Raw genomic sequence first — 16,134 nt, 5'->3', positions numbered from 1 at the left:
TTTTTTTTAGTTCTGACTGCATGTCTTATTGTCTATCTTCTTTTTTAGCGCTGTAGCTATTTATTTGCAATGTTAGTTTTTCAGAATACAATTTTTTAATCATTTAGCCATGTACGTAGTTTCCGAATTTTTCAGGGTTCCAGTTTTCCACCCTCTCATTGTTTAGGTATTCATTTAGAGAGCCAGTTTTTCAATTTATTATTTTTTCCACTTTTTAATTCAACAATAGTTTGTCGATGTTTCAGTTTTTTAATCTCGCAGTTTCTTAGTTTGTCAGTATTTCAGCTTTTCAGCCTCAGAGTTCATCAAGTTCTTAGCTTCTCACGCTCAATGTTAGCTTTTTTAGTTTCCCAGTCTTTCACTCTTTTAATTTTTCGTCTCCTAGTTAATTATTGTTTCCAGTTCTTCATTGTTTTAATTTGACAATTTGAGTCTTAATTTCTCGGCATCTCAGCCTTTCAGGTTTCAGGTACTCTTTTTTCAGCTTCTCATTGTCATTAATTAAAATACCCGTTTTTTCAGTATGTTAGTTTTCCCACAATTCAGTCTTTTATTCCCAGTTCTTGAGAGTCTCTGTGTTAGTATCACTTATTTAGATTGTCATTTTTTCAATTTATTGGTTTTCCAGTGTTTTCACTGTCGCTTGTTTCTGGACCTTCATTTTAGCGAAAGTGTGAGTTGAAGCAATTTTCTGGGCCAAATTCGCTACTAGTTTTATAAAATTTCAATAACTATACAAAAAATAATCGTATTGTTTATGGCTTTTGCATGTAGAGCATTACAAAACGAGCGTGTTTGAGCGAATCAGCAATTTGAGTGCGCTTTGATTTTGCCGTAAAACAATTGGAATGGTGGTTTAGTGAAGTATCTGATAAATAGCCATAAATCCATTTAATTGCTGTCACTAACTATTACGCTACATATTATAAAGTGCGCCCTCTTGTTAAATCCCGATTTACCGATAATTGATCAAGTGCAGCTAATAATAATAATTTCGCAAGTCTGGCGAATATGAAATCAGAACTCGGTTGTCGTCGGCGTCGTCGTCGCCGAGCCAAGAAAGTTGCAATGGGGGTGTCGCATGACGCCTCAACCCGTGTCATTGGAACGATGTAGTTTACCACTTGGGAATTTAACAAATTACCCGAGGCACGCAACCGTACCTTCTGACAAATTATAGTTGCTATACCTCTACAAGGAAAACAACACACGAGGAAATGGTAACTTGGTTGGTCACGTGTATTCTTGGGTAATTAACACATATTCAGGGATGTTATTGCTTGAGAATACACGTAGCTGACAAGTGACAACAGCATCGACAGCGCTGGATCCTCCGCCCACCGCAACAGCAATACTGCGGTCTTGGGCACATTGTTGTTAAGTTCTTATCGAATTGTTGAATCGTGATCAGGGCGAGCGTGGCGTCGCCTGTGCGCCCTGGTCTCCCTTCACCGATTCCTAATTAGCTCAGCCATCCGCACAATTAATTAGTGTGTTATTACAAGTCTAATAAAAGGAATTACGCCGTGAAAGAGAGAAAAACCGGCGACATTCTTCTCCTGTATGAAATATCATACGCGACCCCAATTAGAGGTAACATACGATAACGTCGATAAAATCTGCTTTAAGCGATGTCAAAGGTATCGCTCCAATAAAAGCAGCATTAGTGTAAACGAAGTTTCGACGGAGTCGTCGGCTATTGATGGTTTGAAAGGAGCCACCCAATAATGGACAACGTTCACGAGAAATATTTTTATAAGTGGGATTGGGGAACTGGAGGCTAATGAAGGTAAGTTTTATTTGGGCCTAAAATGGGCTTTCAGAAATTGCACAGTACTTTTATGTCATCAATCTCATTTTTTTTATTAGAATCTCCAATGTTCGACTTACAATTTGATTTTTTTCTATCAACGAATGAATTTTTTTTAATATTAAAGATGTCTCAGCTTCCCTCTAGTCCACAAAGATCTATGATATCTGTTTTTTCGTTATTTAGAGTACGTCAGAGTTACAGCATGAATTTGATACAGTTGTCCAAATATTTTAAGGGGTGAAAGAAAAATTCAATATAATTTAAGTTATCTTACCTGACTGTTTATAGTTTCCGAAATTTAAAGAATGTCTGAAAATTCAAAAAACAATAATCAAGGTGTACAAAGTAGCGTATACACTATTCATTTTCAACAAACTCTAGAAAGATAATAAAAAAATACATTCTAAATATTCTTAGTAGCAATAGAAAGTCAAGTGGTGATTTTTATTTTTTTTAATCTATGACAACTCAAGTTCCTTAATTTTTCCAGATCCACGAAACTTAAAATTAATAATAATAATAGATATATCAAGACTAAATTTTATAAGTTGTGATTTTATATCAGGAAAGCTGAGAAATTACTCTAACATAAAAAATACTATAGTTACGAGTACAACTACAAAGTGTTTTTAAATGATCCTCATCTAGTCGTCTGTACATTTCTCATGTAAAATCAGAAAATTAAAAAAAAATTGAATTTCACAACTGACAGATTTGACATTTATTGACAGAGGAGGATTCATTGAGTTGAGCGGCACAATTTTTTTTACCAATTTCACAGTTAACTAGATGAAAATCATTTAAAAACACATTGTATAATTATACAAAGTTAATACTGACGATGCTGAACAGTTTTTTGTTGATGAATTTATTAAAAATAACGATGGATTTTGTTATATCCAACTAAAGAAGTAATCATAGAGTATAGTAAGAAAAATAAATGATCATATTTTTATATAATTCCTGTTTAATAAAAGTTTTAGTGAACAAGAAACATAAAAAAGAAGTTAATTTTTTTGAAATAAACAAACATCTATAAAAAAATAATATATTTTTTTTAAATATTATTTACTTTGCTCTTTTCATTCTCATTTTCTTTTCTTGTGTTTTATTATTATTTTATTTTTATTAGAATTTTTAGAGATTTCTTGAAACGTTCCGTCTCCTGTACGAAAGCTTATGCGCTATTTTGTGTACACTCTGTAATTCATTTGTATCTTCCACAAAAATGATGCATTTTACATGTTTATACAGGATGTTAAAAAATCGGCGCACTGTAAATTACAGGAAAAATCTTGAAGTATTCCTAAAGCCATATTTTAAAAAATCTGGAGCTGCAAACTTATTTTGTTAACTTCTTCAGTTATATTTTTTTGTGTTTTATGTTTCATATATTAACAATTTTAATAATTTATAGATTTTTTTGCTGTTTTTACCTTTATATCTAAGCATTTCTCCACCATAACCCACTGAGTTAGTGCCTTAATTTTTGAACACCCGGTGTGTTTTTTATGTGAGGACACGTTTCTCTGTGGTAGTTTTTGCTTTTTTAGTTTGCGTATATTTTGAAGAACTTATCTCAGGGATCATAAATGTGTCCTAATGGTATGCAAAATATTTAACAAACTCGTAAGTTCCACAATAAATTAAATCCGAAAATATTTGAAACAAAAAGGCAATAATTGCTGAAAAACATAAAAAATATGAAAGATAAAAAAATAAGTCATTTAGAAAAAATCTGAATTAATTTAAACATCTTTTATCACCATTCGAAAGTTAGTACGATCTTTTGAATCACTCTGTATATCTCAGAAACTATGAACACTTGGATAAGGAAAGTATGGAAAGTCAATTTGTTTTGACTTCTTTTGGGCTCTACTATCAAACTCTCTATTGATATTTTAAATCTTGTCTGTTTCTGTAGATTTTTCTTTTCTTTGTTCTTTAAAATTTCTTTATCTCATATTTAAACTACACCTTTTCTAATGTGTTAAAGTTCGAAATTTATCAGATTAAGATCTGAAAATATCAAACGTGTTTCAGAAAGGTTTTGCTTAGAGTAATTATGTATTAAAAAAAATATACTTTATGAAATAAGACATTTAATACTTCCTTAAAAACTAAGTTCCCCAATCGACATTTTTTAAAAATTTAAAGTCTATAATTTCTAAAATTGGGTGCTTCTGGATTTTCACTCTTTGAAAGTTTTTGTTAGAAATCTAAACTTTTAGAATCCAAATCCAAAAAAATTAGTCCCGATTTCCAAGAATGCGGTAAAATGTGGAAAAAATGTTACGACCGTTTTAACTTGTGAAATAAAAATTTGTAAATCCTGGGGTTTGTGGAAAGAAACACTTGGTGCAAACGCAAGTCCAGCCCATTTTGGGTTTAATTAAATTATATCTAGTTTTTTGAGTGTTTACAACTGTGAATATTTATTTACGTCTGCCGTACTAGCTGCAAGCTTTTCAATTAATTACAATAAGGATTACTCCAGAAACAACTAATATCAAAGCAAATTAACATAATAGCGCTCGTTTTGGTTTAGCTGTGTGTCGCACTGTGTGAAAATCGATAATTTAATCCGACATTGGTCTCATTAGACAGTGTTATTCGGTAAACAGTGCGAATTTTTGTCGGCGATAATGGTGATATGAGGGCTTGCAGTGGCAGCGTTTGATTGATGTTAGGTGGCAGCGGTTGAGTTCATCGTCGGTTCACCGATAACCACCACTCTATGATGATGGATCGCAGCCTTTTCCCATAATGAGCGAGTTAATTACTCGATTTTTTCGAATTTCTGCCTTAGATGCAATAAGTCGCTCACCGGTGACAATTTGGATGGCAATATCCGGTTAACGCTGCTATTTAATCAGCCCGCTGTGGGATATTGATCGGTCTCGCATTTCATTACGTGCCCACTTACCCATTGTGGCAGCCCTTCGTTCACCCTTTTCGTTCTTTACCTTACAAAACTCGCAACTTTGAGCAAATCGGATACGGTTACCGAAATTTCGCAACGCACTTAATTAAAATGCTGTTGCGCCGAAATACCGAACGAAAAATTCCAAACTTTTATTATACAAATCGAGCGAAATAATTAAAACTTGTAATAGTAGAAACGTTTTTATGGCGCTTTTTCATTACCATTTATTATTCAATTAAAATTTGTTTAATTACTGTTGTTGCGAATAAAAATATTGACTTCTAATTTTTTTCATTCAAAAAATTAAATAGCGCACAGTATTTTAATAATGCAGGGGTTGAAAGGATCCGACCAATTTTGTCGTTGGAAACAATCTATTATGAAATTCATCATTTTTGTACCAATTGTTTAGAGTAATTTTTTATGTTATGTGCAATCTGTTGGCGTCATTATTATTAAATTACAAAAAAAACTTTACTCTTTGATAGTTTTGCTTGGACGAACTACAAAAAAATCGAAATGAACAAACTGACATTCGACACCAACAAAATTTTAAAAGTTATTGCTTATTGAAATTTAAAAAACATTTTTTTTTTGAGTAAAGTTAGGAGTAACGTCTACAAAGTCGGTAAGGAGGTAAAGAAAACTGATCTAAATCTTTTTATACAGTAGAACGTCGATATCTTGAATAAACGGTTGCCAAATTGTTACTTTCGTAATATCATAAATAAAAAGAAAGAAATCTCAAACGTGAATCCCAACGGCAAGTTATTAATAAAATATGTTTTAATAAACTGTATACGAAAACTGCCTATTTTAAAAAAAAACTTGGTAATTTAACAATACATAGCTGCAAGTTATTTTTTTTATTTCTTCTGTCGTTCAGATAAAACAAATGATGTTTAAATGTTGTTTTGTGGTAAAAATACGTGTAAAAATTTTCGACTCAAAGTATAGTGGAGAAAAACTCAATTTACCGAAGTTCGACTGTACTATTATTTTACAGAACAAAACATATTTTTGCAAAAACTGAACTTTTTTCAATTAAGGTCAATCTTGGTTAAAATAATAAGTTTATTTAAGAGAATTATGCCGAAAAATACTAAATTATTAGAACTTTTTTTGTGATTTTCTGTATCTACAAAGAATGTTTGAAATAAGATATAATTTTTTCTAACAAATCAGTTTATTTTGCTAAATAGACACAAAAACCTGCTATTATTTAAAAAAGGCAGGTTGTTATTTTTTTGCTAAATTATAATTATAAAAAACTGCATTTTTTGGTATTTATTCAAGAGAATAAATATAAACAATTTTTATAAAAAAGTCACATTGAATTAAATAACTGAAGATAACTCATTTAATAGTTATTAATAATAGGATTGCGAAAACACAAGCTTAATGTTATGCAACGAGCGTATGCGAGTGCATACCTAGACACCCGATAATTTTAAGCGTTTTCGCAGAAGTGTTACCCAATTTTTTTTTGTTGGAACATTTTAAATTATTAATATATTAAAAATAAGGCTTAAAATGATACCAACGAAAAAACACCATATTCTAGAGAATTTTGTCAATTTCAGTGTCAAAAATTCACGGATTGGATATTTTTTAGAGTTTTGAAATATTGACTTGGTGCGTTTGGTATTAAATTCGTTTGAACGTCGATGTCTAATTGATGCAGGGTTTGATTTAGCAAAAGTTGTATGAAAAGTCCTTGGTTGTAAATAAGCCTTGGAATTTTTGATGTTTGATTTTTTCACAGACTGAAAAACTTTTCTCCACCAAAATGCCAATAGTTATTTACCTAACGAGTTTGGAAAATGCTATTTCCCACATGAGCACCTTGTTTGCTGCACGAGCGCAGCGAGTGCTGCATGAAGTGCGAAAGTTAGATACAATATTTTTTGTAACAAATCTCTCAAAAAAAAAAATTAAAAATTAATATTTTTTATAATTTAGTGTTTTTTCCTAATGGGTTGGAACAGGACAAACAATCAAAAATTTGACAAGAACTGTCGTGAAAAAATAACCGTTTCTATGTCAACGGTAGCGATACCAACCTATTTAATGTCCCTAGCAAAGTAAAAAACACCGCACTGCTGAGTACAAAAATGAATCAAATTTTTAGTTATTTTGACTTGTAATTCAGTTTAAATGTCGATTTTCTACATGTTTGCCAAAATTCATGAATAAAAAGTAATTTTCCTGTGATTTCGTATCCTGTCTGGAAATGGTGTTTCTCCCGACTTTCATTATCGCTTGCAATAAGTTAATTTTACTAGTGACTTACTTTATATTTTAGTTTCCTTTGTCGGATGAAACAGGCAATATCATTTGTAGGAGTCGAACAAAAGGCAGCTGAGCTCAAACCGATTTCTAATTACAACGCTTGCTGGCGTTGCGATGCTCGCTACTCTTCCTTTGAGCCACATAATTACCCACAACACCCTCCGGCTTTCATTCGCATTTTTATCAATCGCTATTATCGACCGGAAAAAAAAATCACTCAGAAATGAATTCATTAAATTATTGTTTTCGGAATAATACTTTTTCTCATCTCCGTCTGCGTATGGTAAAAAATGAGCGCCATTACATATGGGGGAATTCCGCCTGCGGCGAATAAAACTCCGAGCAAAAACACGACCTAAAATTAAATGTAACTACTACACAAGTTTGGTGACGTAAGGATTCGTTGTTGTTGGCCGCAGGATATGGAGGTTGCTATAGCGACTGTACCTGGGCGAGCCTGAAGACTCGCAGGATCATAAACAATTTTTTAGTGCGAAAAATTAAAGAAGTGAGCTACCAGGAGCTTGCTTGTTTGAAACTTAGTTGGAACTACTACGACATGAACATTGTAGTAATCGTTTGATTGAGAAACTTTGGAACTAAAGCTTGTAGCTTGTGTAATAATTTCTGGGATAATTCATCATTAGTGCGCATTTTTCGGGGCTTACAATTACGAGTGAGCAACCGGAGCTGTTTGCTTGCTTTAGAAATTCGATACGTTTTCAAGAAAAGTATTGTACGGTCTCAATACACTTGTAGGTACACACTCGAGGCGCAATATGATTGTGTTTTGGTATTTTCTTACAAATTGTGAATATCTTATTCCTGTGATGCCTTAGAACTCGATAACGGTTGTTGCAGTTACAATGAGGTCGAACTCAACAATAAGACTTCACTTTGTGCTTTTAACAGTGCTTGTTTACGAAAATTGGGTATTACGCCAGCAGAAAAAGCCGGCTCTGCGTATTGTTAGTTTCAACGATCCGCTTGTTATTCCAAACCAAAAAATACATATTTTTAAAAGGGTTCCAGCGCACGTCATACAGGGGGTTACGTCTAAACCCCACATTTGAAGTATCAAAAGTTCTAACAAAGATATTTATTTGAAAGTTGGCACTCAGCCATAATCCGCTGACTTCTACTCAAGCAAAATATTTTCAAGATGGCGGCACTTCCGGTTATACCGGAAGTCGCCATCAACTTTCTTATTTTAAATGGAAAGCTATTTTTTTCACTGCGTTTTTGGATTAATTGAGTTATTTTAAGGCCGCTTTTATCAGCTTTCCCTATACCTAAGTTTAACCGTTTTCGAGATATTTAAGATTTTTTGAAAATTTTTGGATTTGCATCTGTCACTTAAAAAATCGGTAACTCTCTTAGTTTTAGAGATTTCGAAATCATATTCGGAGAATTAAAAGAGAAGGCCTATATCTGTTCTCCAGTGTGGTCAAAGTTGCAAAAGAAGTTAATAAACCCAAAAATTTTAAGTTTAAGTTTGGACAACTTCAAGTACCCATAACTTAATTTTTTCAAATGGGATGCCCCAATTTTTATTTTACTAGGTGGAGGAGAATTTAATTCTGCACCGATCTGTATTAGCATTCCCTATACCTATCTGTGATAATTTTCAAGTTATGTGAGTTTTTTTGACATTGTAAAAAATTTCTTACTAGCCACAGCAATTTTTACATAGTTTGCCATAAAATCATTTCTGATTAAACAAACGACAAACTCAGTTCAAAATTGTGTTGTCCGTCCTGTGAAAACAAAATAAATTCATTGAATGTTGGTTTAAAAACTTTAATTTGTAACATTTTTTCTTCCGTTTCCATGGCAACCTATGAGAAAAAGCCTATGGCTAATGAATTTCTCAATCCCAACAAAAAGTTACTGTAAGTTGAAAACTATTAAACATACGTAGGGAATGCGAATACAAATCGATGCAGAATTAATTCTCTACGATTTAGTGAAATAAAACTTAAGGCATTTCATTTGAAAAAAATTAGTTATGGGTGTTTAAAGTCCTGAAAACTTAACTGTAAACATTTGAGGTTTGTTATTCTTCTTGACAAATTTGAAAACACTAAAGGAAAGAACTAGGTTTCCTCTTTCAAATGAGCTAAAAAACATTTCGAAATTTTTAAAAATGGCAGAGTTGTCGATTTTTAAACTGGAAGGTGCAAATTCAAAAAAAAAAATTAAAAACCCTACATATTTCGTAAACGGCTAAATTTAGGTATAGGGACGGCTTATGAAAACTACCTTAAAATGACTCTAGTAATCCAAAAACGCACTAAAAAATATAGGTTTCCATTTAAAATAAGAAAGTTGATAGCGACTTCCGGTATAACCGGAAGTGCCACCATCATGAAAATATTTTCATTGAGCAGGACTTGAGAGATTATGGTTGTATACAAATTTTCAGATGACTATCGTTATTAAAACTACTAATACTTGTAATGTGGGGTTTAGGCGGAACACCCTGTATGAGTGAAGTTATTTTTTAAAGAAACTCCAAAATTAGTTGCGTTAGACTTTGACTCCTTATTATTCCAAATCTCTTAAAATTGTTTTCGTTTTGCGTAAGTCGGTGTTTGGAGCGTGGTGTGTAGGTGTGCACAAACCGCCCCGAGCTCGCTAGTGGAAGAAAATCAACAGTAAAACCCCCAAAACGTAGCGACTTATTTTCCTGTTTACGCTTCAAAATAGCACCAAACCGAAACCTAGCATAATGCCGTTCTAAGTTGTTTACTTTCGCGGGGGCAAAGAAGCGAACGTAATGATAATTTGTAAATTCGGTGAAACATTTAATAAATTTTCGGCGATTATCCGCTTAGTTAGTCGGCTGAAACGTGAATGAAAAAGTGGCGTTGCTTTATTGAGATGATCCGGAGTCTCAATAGCTCGGAAAATTAAACGGCAGGCGGATTGTATTTACGGATCCGGATTTGTCCGGAAACACCGGAGCGAGAATGACTTATTGAACAAGTCGACACCGTTGCCGTCTGTTTGGCGGTTGATGTCTGTCGCTGACGAACTTTGATAAATGCGAATGGGAGCCGAAAGATTGACGGAATTGCTCACAGGAACTAACGCGAATGTGTGGCGGAACGAAAAACCAACCGCTCTAACTGTTTTTTATACCAATGTCTTTAATAAATTATCAACTCACAAGCGTTAACACTTAACTAGCTTCACTCTCTCTCTCTTTCTTTCTCAAAAAACGTAATTTTTAGTTTTGCGTTAGACGGCAGGTAAACAGCGAAGTTTTCTCTATTTCCTCGAAACAAATATTTTTTTGTTAGCAATTTTCTCGCAAACTGTTAGTTGCAGGAGAATTTTTTTTCAGAAGTTAGATAATTAAATGAGCTTTCCAAAAATAGTAATTTCGGAAACAGATTTCCGCTACGGGTTTGAAAGATTAACGAAAATCTCTACAAATTGATTCATTTTAGAATCGAATCAATTTTTTTCTTGTATTTTTAACGATTTTTGGGGGTTCTAAAGGCAAAGGAAAGTGCAAAAAGCGCTCTTAGATCAAGTTAGAAAAAGCTTTCCAATGGATTTTTCTTGGCTAAACGCTCAATTAAAGCCTTTCAAGTATTGTTTTCTAGGCGCAAAATCGTACGCTGAATCCGTAGTGAGTTAATAGTACACATACGTACTTTGTTTATGGCACGAGCGCAGCGAGTGCTGCATCAAGTGCGAATGTCCGAAATTGCTTTTCAATCAAGTTAGGTACAATATTTTTTGGAACAAATCTCTCAAAAAAAATTAATATTTTTTATAATTCTTTTTTTTTGCTAATGGGTTGGTAGCAGGTCAAACAATAAAAAAGTGACATGAACTGTCATGTATTGTAAAAAAATAATCGTTTCCATCTCAACGGTAGCAGTACCAACCTATTAAATGTCCTTATCCATTGTTGCAAAGTAAAAAACACACACTGGAGCGTGTGGAAATAGCTATCTAAAAGCTTTTCGAAAAAAAAAACCAAATACATATTGTAAAAAAAACTCGTTAGTAGTAAGTTTAGTAAATTAAAAATTTGATTTAAAAATAAAAAATCAAAAACGCACCGAAATGTTTAAAATATAGTTTAAAATAGGTTATAATTTATAAAATTTTATTTTATCAATTAATACCGAGAATTCATTAACCAAAATAAAACTTTTCTACTTATAAATTGTTATAAACTATAACAAGTAATCGAAGAACAATGTTAAAAAATAGTTAAAAACAGTTAAAAAAGGCGTTTAAAATCAACAAGGTTTAGACAAAAAAATTTGATTTTCTAACATCTAATTTAATTTTGAATAAATTTAATCATCGTTCTGAAAAGCCAAAATACTTACCGTCAAGTTTGGGTCAGTAATAAGTAAATGCAATCCTCTTGTCTTAAAACAGACGTAAACTATATTGAGTTTCCGATTTTTTTATTATTATTATTTTTAGTACTATTATTTATTATTATTATTTTTAGTACTAATACATATTTTTTGTTACACGTTTAAAACCTTCCATTCAGTTTTTTAGAATAATAAAAGCGGATTTTTCGTTTGGTTCAATTTTTTTGCTCCTTACACGAGTACAGTATATCTTTATGATACTTACCTAATTTACAGAAATACAGATAATCAGGTCAATTTCCTTGCAATTCAGTTGAAAATTGGAAACAAAGCAAAAAGACAAATTTAGACTCAAAACCGCATTAAAGAAAAATATAAAATTTCTTTGTTCTACGTTGTATTTTTTTATTTATTGAGGATTCTAATAAAGGACATTGACGAGTGTACAAATATTGACAAATCGTCATTAACAAAAACACAATGAGCTGCATGCAGTGAGGTGCAAGACAAAGGGAATTATAATCCGAAAAAAAACACGAATGCGTGACAATTTTCAACCAACTCGAGAAAAAATGTTATTGTCATGTGATGCAGACTTGACAAGTAATAAGAAAATAATTTGGTACTTTGGATAGTGAAGTCGGGTCATATTAGCCCCAACCTGTACGCTAAAAGAGCCCGACCTCTTCCATTTAGCGCATTTTTCGAGCGTGGATGTTGAATGATCTTGTGCTGGATCGATGGCTGCATTATCAGAAAATGCAGGCCTTCCGGCCCAATGACCCCCGTATAACATTCTTAACCAACGGACCAGCAGAATTACTGATTGACGACGATACCACCGCAAGCTCCACTCGTTAAACCAAAGTATCTCCGATCCATTTCCGGAATGTTTCCAATCGATGCTAAGATAATTACCGGAATTATCCACCGCGCGCCGCCAAACGATAATCACCACAAAAAGACTCGAAACTTTATTTAGTAATTTCAATCAAGTACACATCCTACATCCACCGACAAAATTATATACACTCTTAAAGCAGAAACCGACTAAGTATGTACATGTCTCAGTGGTGGTCGGGCCCCCCTGTGGGCGCCCTGTGCCCCTCGCTGGTCTGGATGGCCGCCACGGCCGTCTCCGCCCCCGGCGGCGTCTGTGCCGCCGCCGACTCCACCGCCGCCGGCGTCGTCTGGCTGGTCTGGCTCGAGGTGTTGGGCTGCGCCGACGTGCCCACCGTGGCGGTGGTGGTCGTGGACGTCGTCACCTGGCTCGTGGACGTCTGGGTGGTGGCCGACGGCCGCACGGCGGAGAACAGCTCGGTGAGCCGGACTGTGATGGTGTTCTGCGGGGCGGCCGCCGCCAGAGGCTCGCGCTGCTGCTGCTGCTGCTGCTGCTGCTGGCTGTTGCGGATTATGAACTGCTGGAAGTGGGCCTGCTGCAGGATCACCGGCAGCTCGTAGTGGTGGAAAAAGTAGAGCATTGAATGCTGGAATGACGTTTGGCAATTATGACGTTTGGTTCTAGGGTGGGCTTGCTTGTTGTATTATCCGTTCACGATTGTTTTAAATTCTCAGCAGGCGTAGATATATTTTTCTTAGGTTGGCCTCAGGTACTGTCTTTATGACGTTGTCTTGTCAAAAATTCGCTGTGTTGACAGTTCTACTGCTTATTAATTTAAAATGACGAAAATAATTTCTGTTGATAAGAAAGTGTGCATCAAAAGATGCTTTGAAGGATGCAAGAAAGACAGACCCGTCTTTTTTAACGAATGATAATGAGTAGAACAACAATAAAAACGTATTCAATTATTTATTTAAAAAACGAAGCAAACTGACAACAGTCCTTGGTTGTCATCAATTATTCGGAAGTAAAATTACCGTTGGGGGCGCCACTGAGCTAGGTCGAAAACAGTAACCATAAATGGCGGGAAAATGTTTATTCGGATATTCTGAGCGTTGTACGAATTTTGGGGCTTCACAATTATTACATTGCCTATGCGGAATGATTATTGCATCTTTGATGCAAGAAACTTATGTTGACAAATGAGAGATGACGACGAAAACACGAATAACGATTGACTGTTTGGTTCACTTTCTTTATTGGAAAATTATTACAAAGACATTGAAAAGCCTACCTTTTGGTATAATTTACGTTTAAATGTATCAGCAGTTGTTAATCTTTATTGTAGTTTTGTAGATTTACTGCAGCATCTCATGATTTTTTCAGTGGAAAATTCTAACCAAAATTCATAACACTTCACTAATTTATTGGTTTCTTGAGTCAAACTTTGTGTTCGCTGTGATCCATTACTTATAATCTTTAATTAGACAACTGTTTGATAACACTTTGTAATCAAAATTTAAATATTTTTCAATTTTTATCCACTTTCAAGTTCCAACAATGAACACTTTATACCACGAAAAACTACAGAACCAAAGTCAACGCTAGTATTTACCACCACGTACTTTTAAAGTAATTCTTTCTATTGTAAGTAATTAACACTATACACGCAAAATTGTTGAACAATTCATTAAATGTCAGTTAAATGTGGCATTACGAAAATTTCTTTACTGTTTTCGACATAGTTCAAAAGTCATTGCCAGAGGGCGTCTAGTTAATTTTATTTCCGAATAACCCAAAATAAATTTCTAATGACAACTCACAGTACTGCCAAATATAATGTCAGATTTTCATAGAGAGTCCGAATTTAAAACAATCGTGAACGGTGGTATTCATTGTTTCGTTAATAACAATGAGCGTTTTTGGGGTGAACTAAGCGTTTTGAAATTTTAATGGATGATTGCGGCTTTTCTCGGCGGAAAATCTTTACGTCGAGCGAAGATTAGAGCATTAGTTTAAATTGTTGTCGTTAATGTAATGAGGTCTGTTGATTTTGGATGATGAGGGTGGTCAGTTCGATCGTTAAGTAAACTATTAAACTATTTCGTGTGGTGGCACTGGACACCACCTATTCGACGAGATTTCGAGAGGAGAGACAATCACATCAAACCGCTTCATTTCAATTAACTTATACATTGAAGCAAAAACGTCCCGTTATGTTTTTGGGCGCAAAACTCACAAAAGTCTGAATTGGTCTTGTAACTGGTTTTCCAACAATTCCTATTTAATATTTTCACGACAGTGGGTCCCAATCATAGAATAAGAGAGAGGTCCCAATCGATACCAGGTTTTCCCTGTCCGAAAGATTTGTACAGTATTTTTAATTTTCTAGTAGAGCTGATAATTTTCACGAAAAAAGTGTTTCAAATTAATAAGCCCGATTTTTTAAATTTTTAAACCTTAATTACGATCAAACTATTACAGCTGTCACACAAAATTGGTCTTATTCGTAAAAATTCGAGTTAATTTTTTTACTTTAAAAAGCTGTAAAACTAACAGACTTCTTTAGACAAAATAATCCTTTCGATGGACAATTCAAATTGAATTTATAATTTTTTTAAAGTCGGTCATTTTCAAGAAACCCGCATTTTAAAAATCAATTTTTGACTTCTTGTCAAATGCCTATGACGACGAGACCAACCATACAGGGGTGGACAAAAGTTATGGAATCAGGCGTTTTATGTCCTACTATTCACTTTACTACGAAAAGAATAAGTAGGTTATTATCAAATTCGTTAAAAATGTGACCATTTTTGAAGAATTTTTTTTTGAAATTCCTTTCAGTTTTCGAGTTATGTATTTATTTGATATATATTTATTTAATGGCCTACTAAGATCTTTCTTTTAAGACTACGAGATGCCTTGTACACACAAAATCACGAAGGTTTGCATGTGGGTCGCTATTTTAAAGAACTTTTGCAAAGCTATTGTAATATTTCGGCATATTTTCTCATTAGAATATAGACCTTTATACTATTTGTTTTAATTTTAAGTTCGTTTCTTGTGAATCTGCGAATATTTTGAAGAAACAATTTTTTTTCAAGAACTTATTGTTAAGTTTTTTGTTGTACGAAATAGTTTCATGCTATTAACTCTTTAATAAATAATTTTAGTTTGTATTTATGAATACTTCATTATTTCTCTTAAGACGACACCTCTATTTACCGGACAAACAACGTGTCACCGTCGGTGTCCGATTATTGGAGATTTCACTGTACTTTATACTAGAAGATCTTACTTTTTTGTTAAAATTATTTATGCCAATAATAAATTATTAGATATTAATTCTTTTTTTTTGTACACTTTATAATTTTCAAATAAAACAATAAGGACATAAAAAACAATAAGCAAGAAAGTTCCACATTTTTATGCAATAGAAATTATTTTTTAAAAATAAAATCACTGTAATAGAGTGCCATTTGAATAAGTAGATAGATTTTTACGTTATGATTTTTTTTATTAAAATTATATAAAAACTAAAACGCATTAATCAAAATGAATCTTTTAAAACGGCGAATCTTTGACAGTAAAACGCTAAACACCATGTTAATCGGTGTTAAAAAATCTTTATAACTTTCTGATGTTTTTTACGCACTTTTAAGGACACAAGCACTCAAAAAATTCGAAAATTAAGGGAAAAAATATCGAATTGTTTAGATTTAAAGTCGTAAATATGACTGTAATAAGACTGAACTGAATTTGTGTATTTAGGGTCGATGTCCAAAATTTTGATAAAACGCACTTTGTAAAAAACTGTTTTGTTGGAATTCTTATTTAAAAATGCGAAATCCTTTCCGCTTCATTTTTATTTATTTTTTCGCCGCGTCTCGCTTCCGTCACCTACTTAATCCCC

The 16,134-nt window shown here is 33.4% G+C and overlaps 1 protein-coding gene and 1 non-coding gene across 3 annotated transcripts in view; one reads left to right on the top strand and one right to left on the bottom strand.

Annotated features, from left to right (window-relative positions):
* The first annotated feature begins 1,226 nt into the window (after window positions 1–1,226).
* Mir137 (microRNA mir-137) lies at window positions 1,227–1,303 on the top strand. The gene has a single exon (NR_036295.1). It is a non-coding gene; the product is annotated as a microRNA mir-137 (primary transcript).
* Window positions 1,304–12,341: 11,038 nt separating this feature from the next.
* LOC663408 (uncharacterized protein) overlaps window positions 12,342–16,134 on the bottom strand; it is a 40,323-nt gene continuing 36,530 nt past the window's right edge. For both annotated transcript variants that reach the window (XM_015981491.2, XM_015981490.2), the window contains one exon: window positions 12,342–12,867. In XM_015981491.2, the coding sequence (XP_015836977.1) occupies window positions 12,448–12,867 (420 nt within the window). In that variant the 3' untranslated portion in view covers window positions 12,342–12,447. The remainder of the gene's footprint in view (window positions 12,868–16,134) is intronic.

This window comes from Tribolium castaneum, chromosome 3, assembly GCF_031307605.1.
Source record: "Tribolium castaneum strain GA2 chromosome 3, icTriCast1.1, whole genome shotgun sequence".
Taxonomy (NCBI): domain Eukaryota; kingdom Metazoa; phylum Arthropoda; class Insecta; order Coleoptera; family Tenebrionidae; genus Tribolium; species Tribolium castaneum.
This window is presented reverse-complemented; position numbering and strand designations above follow the sequence as displayed.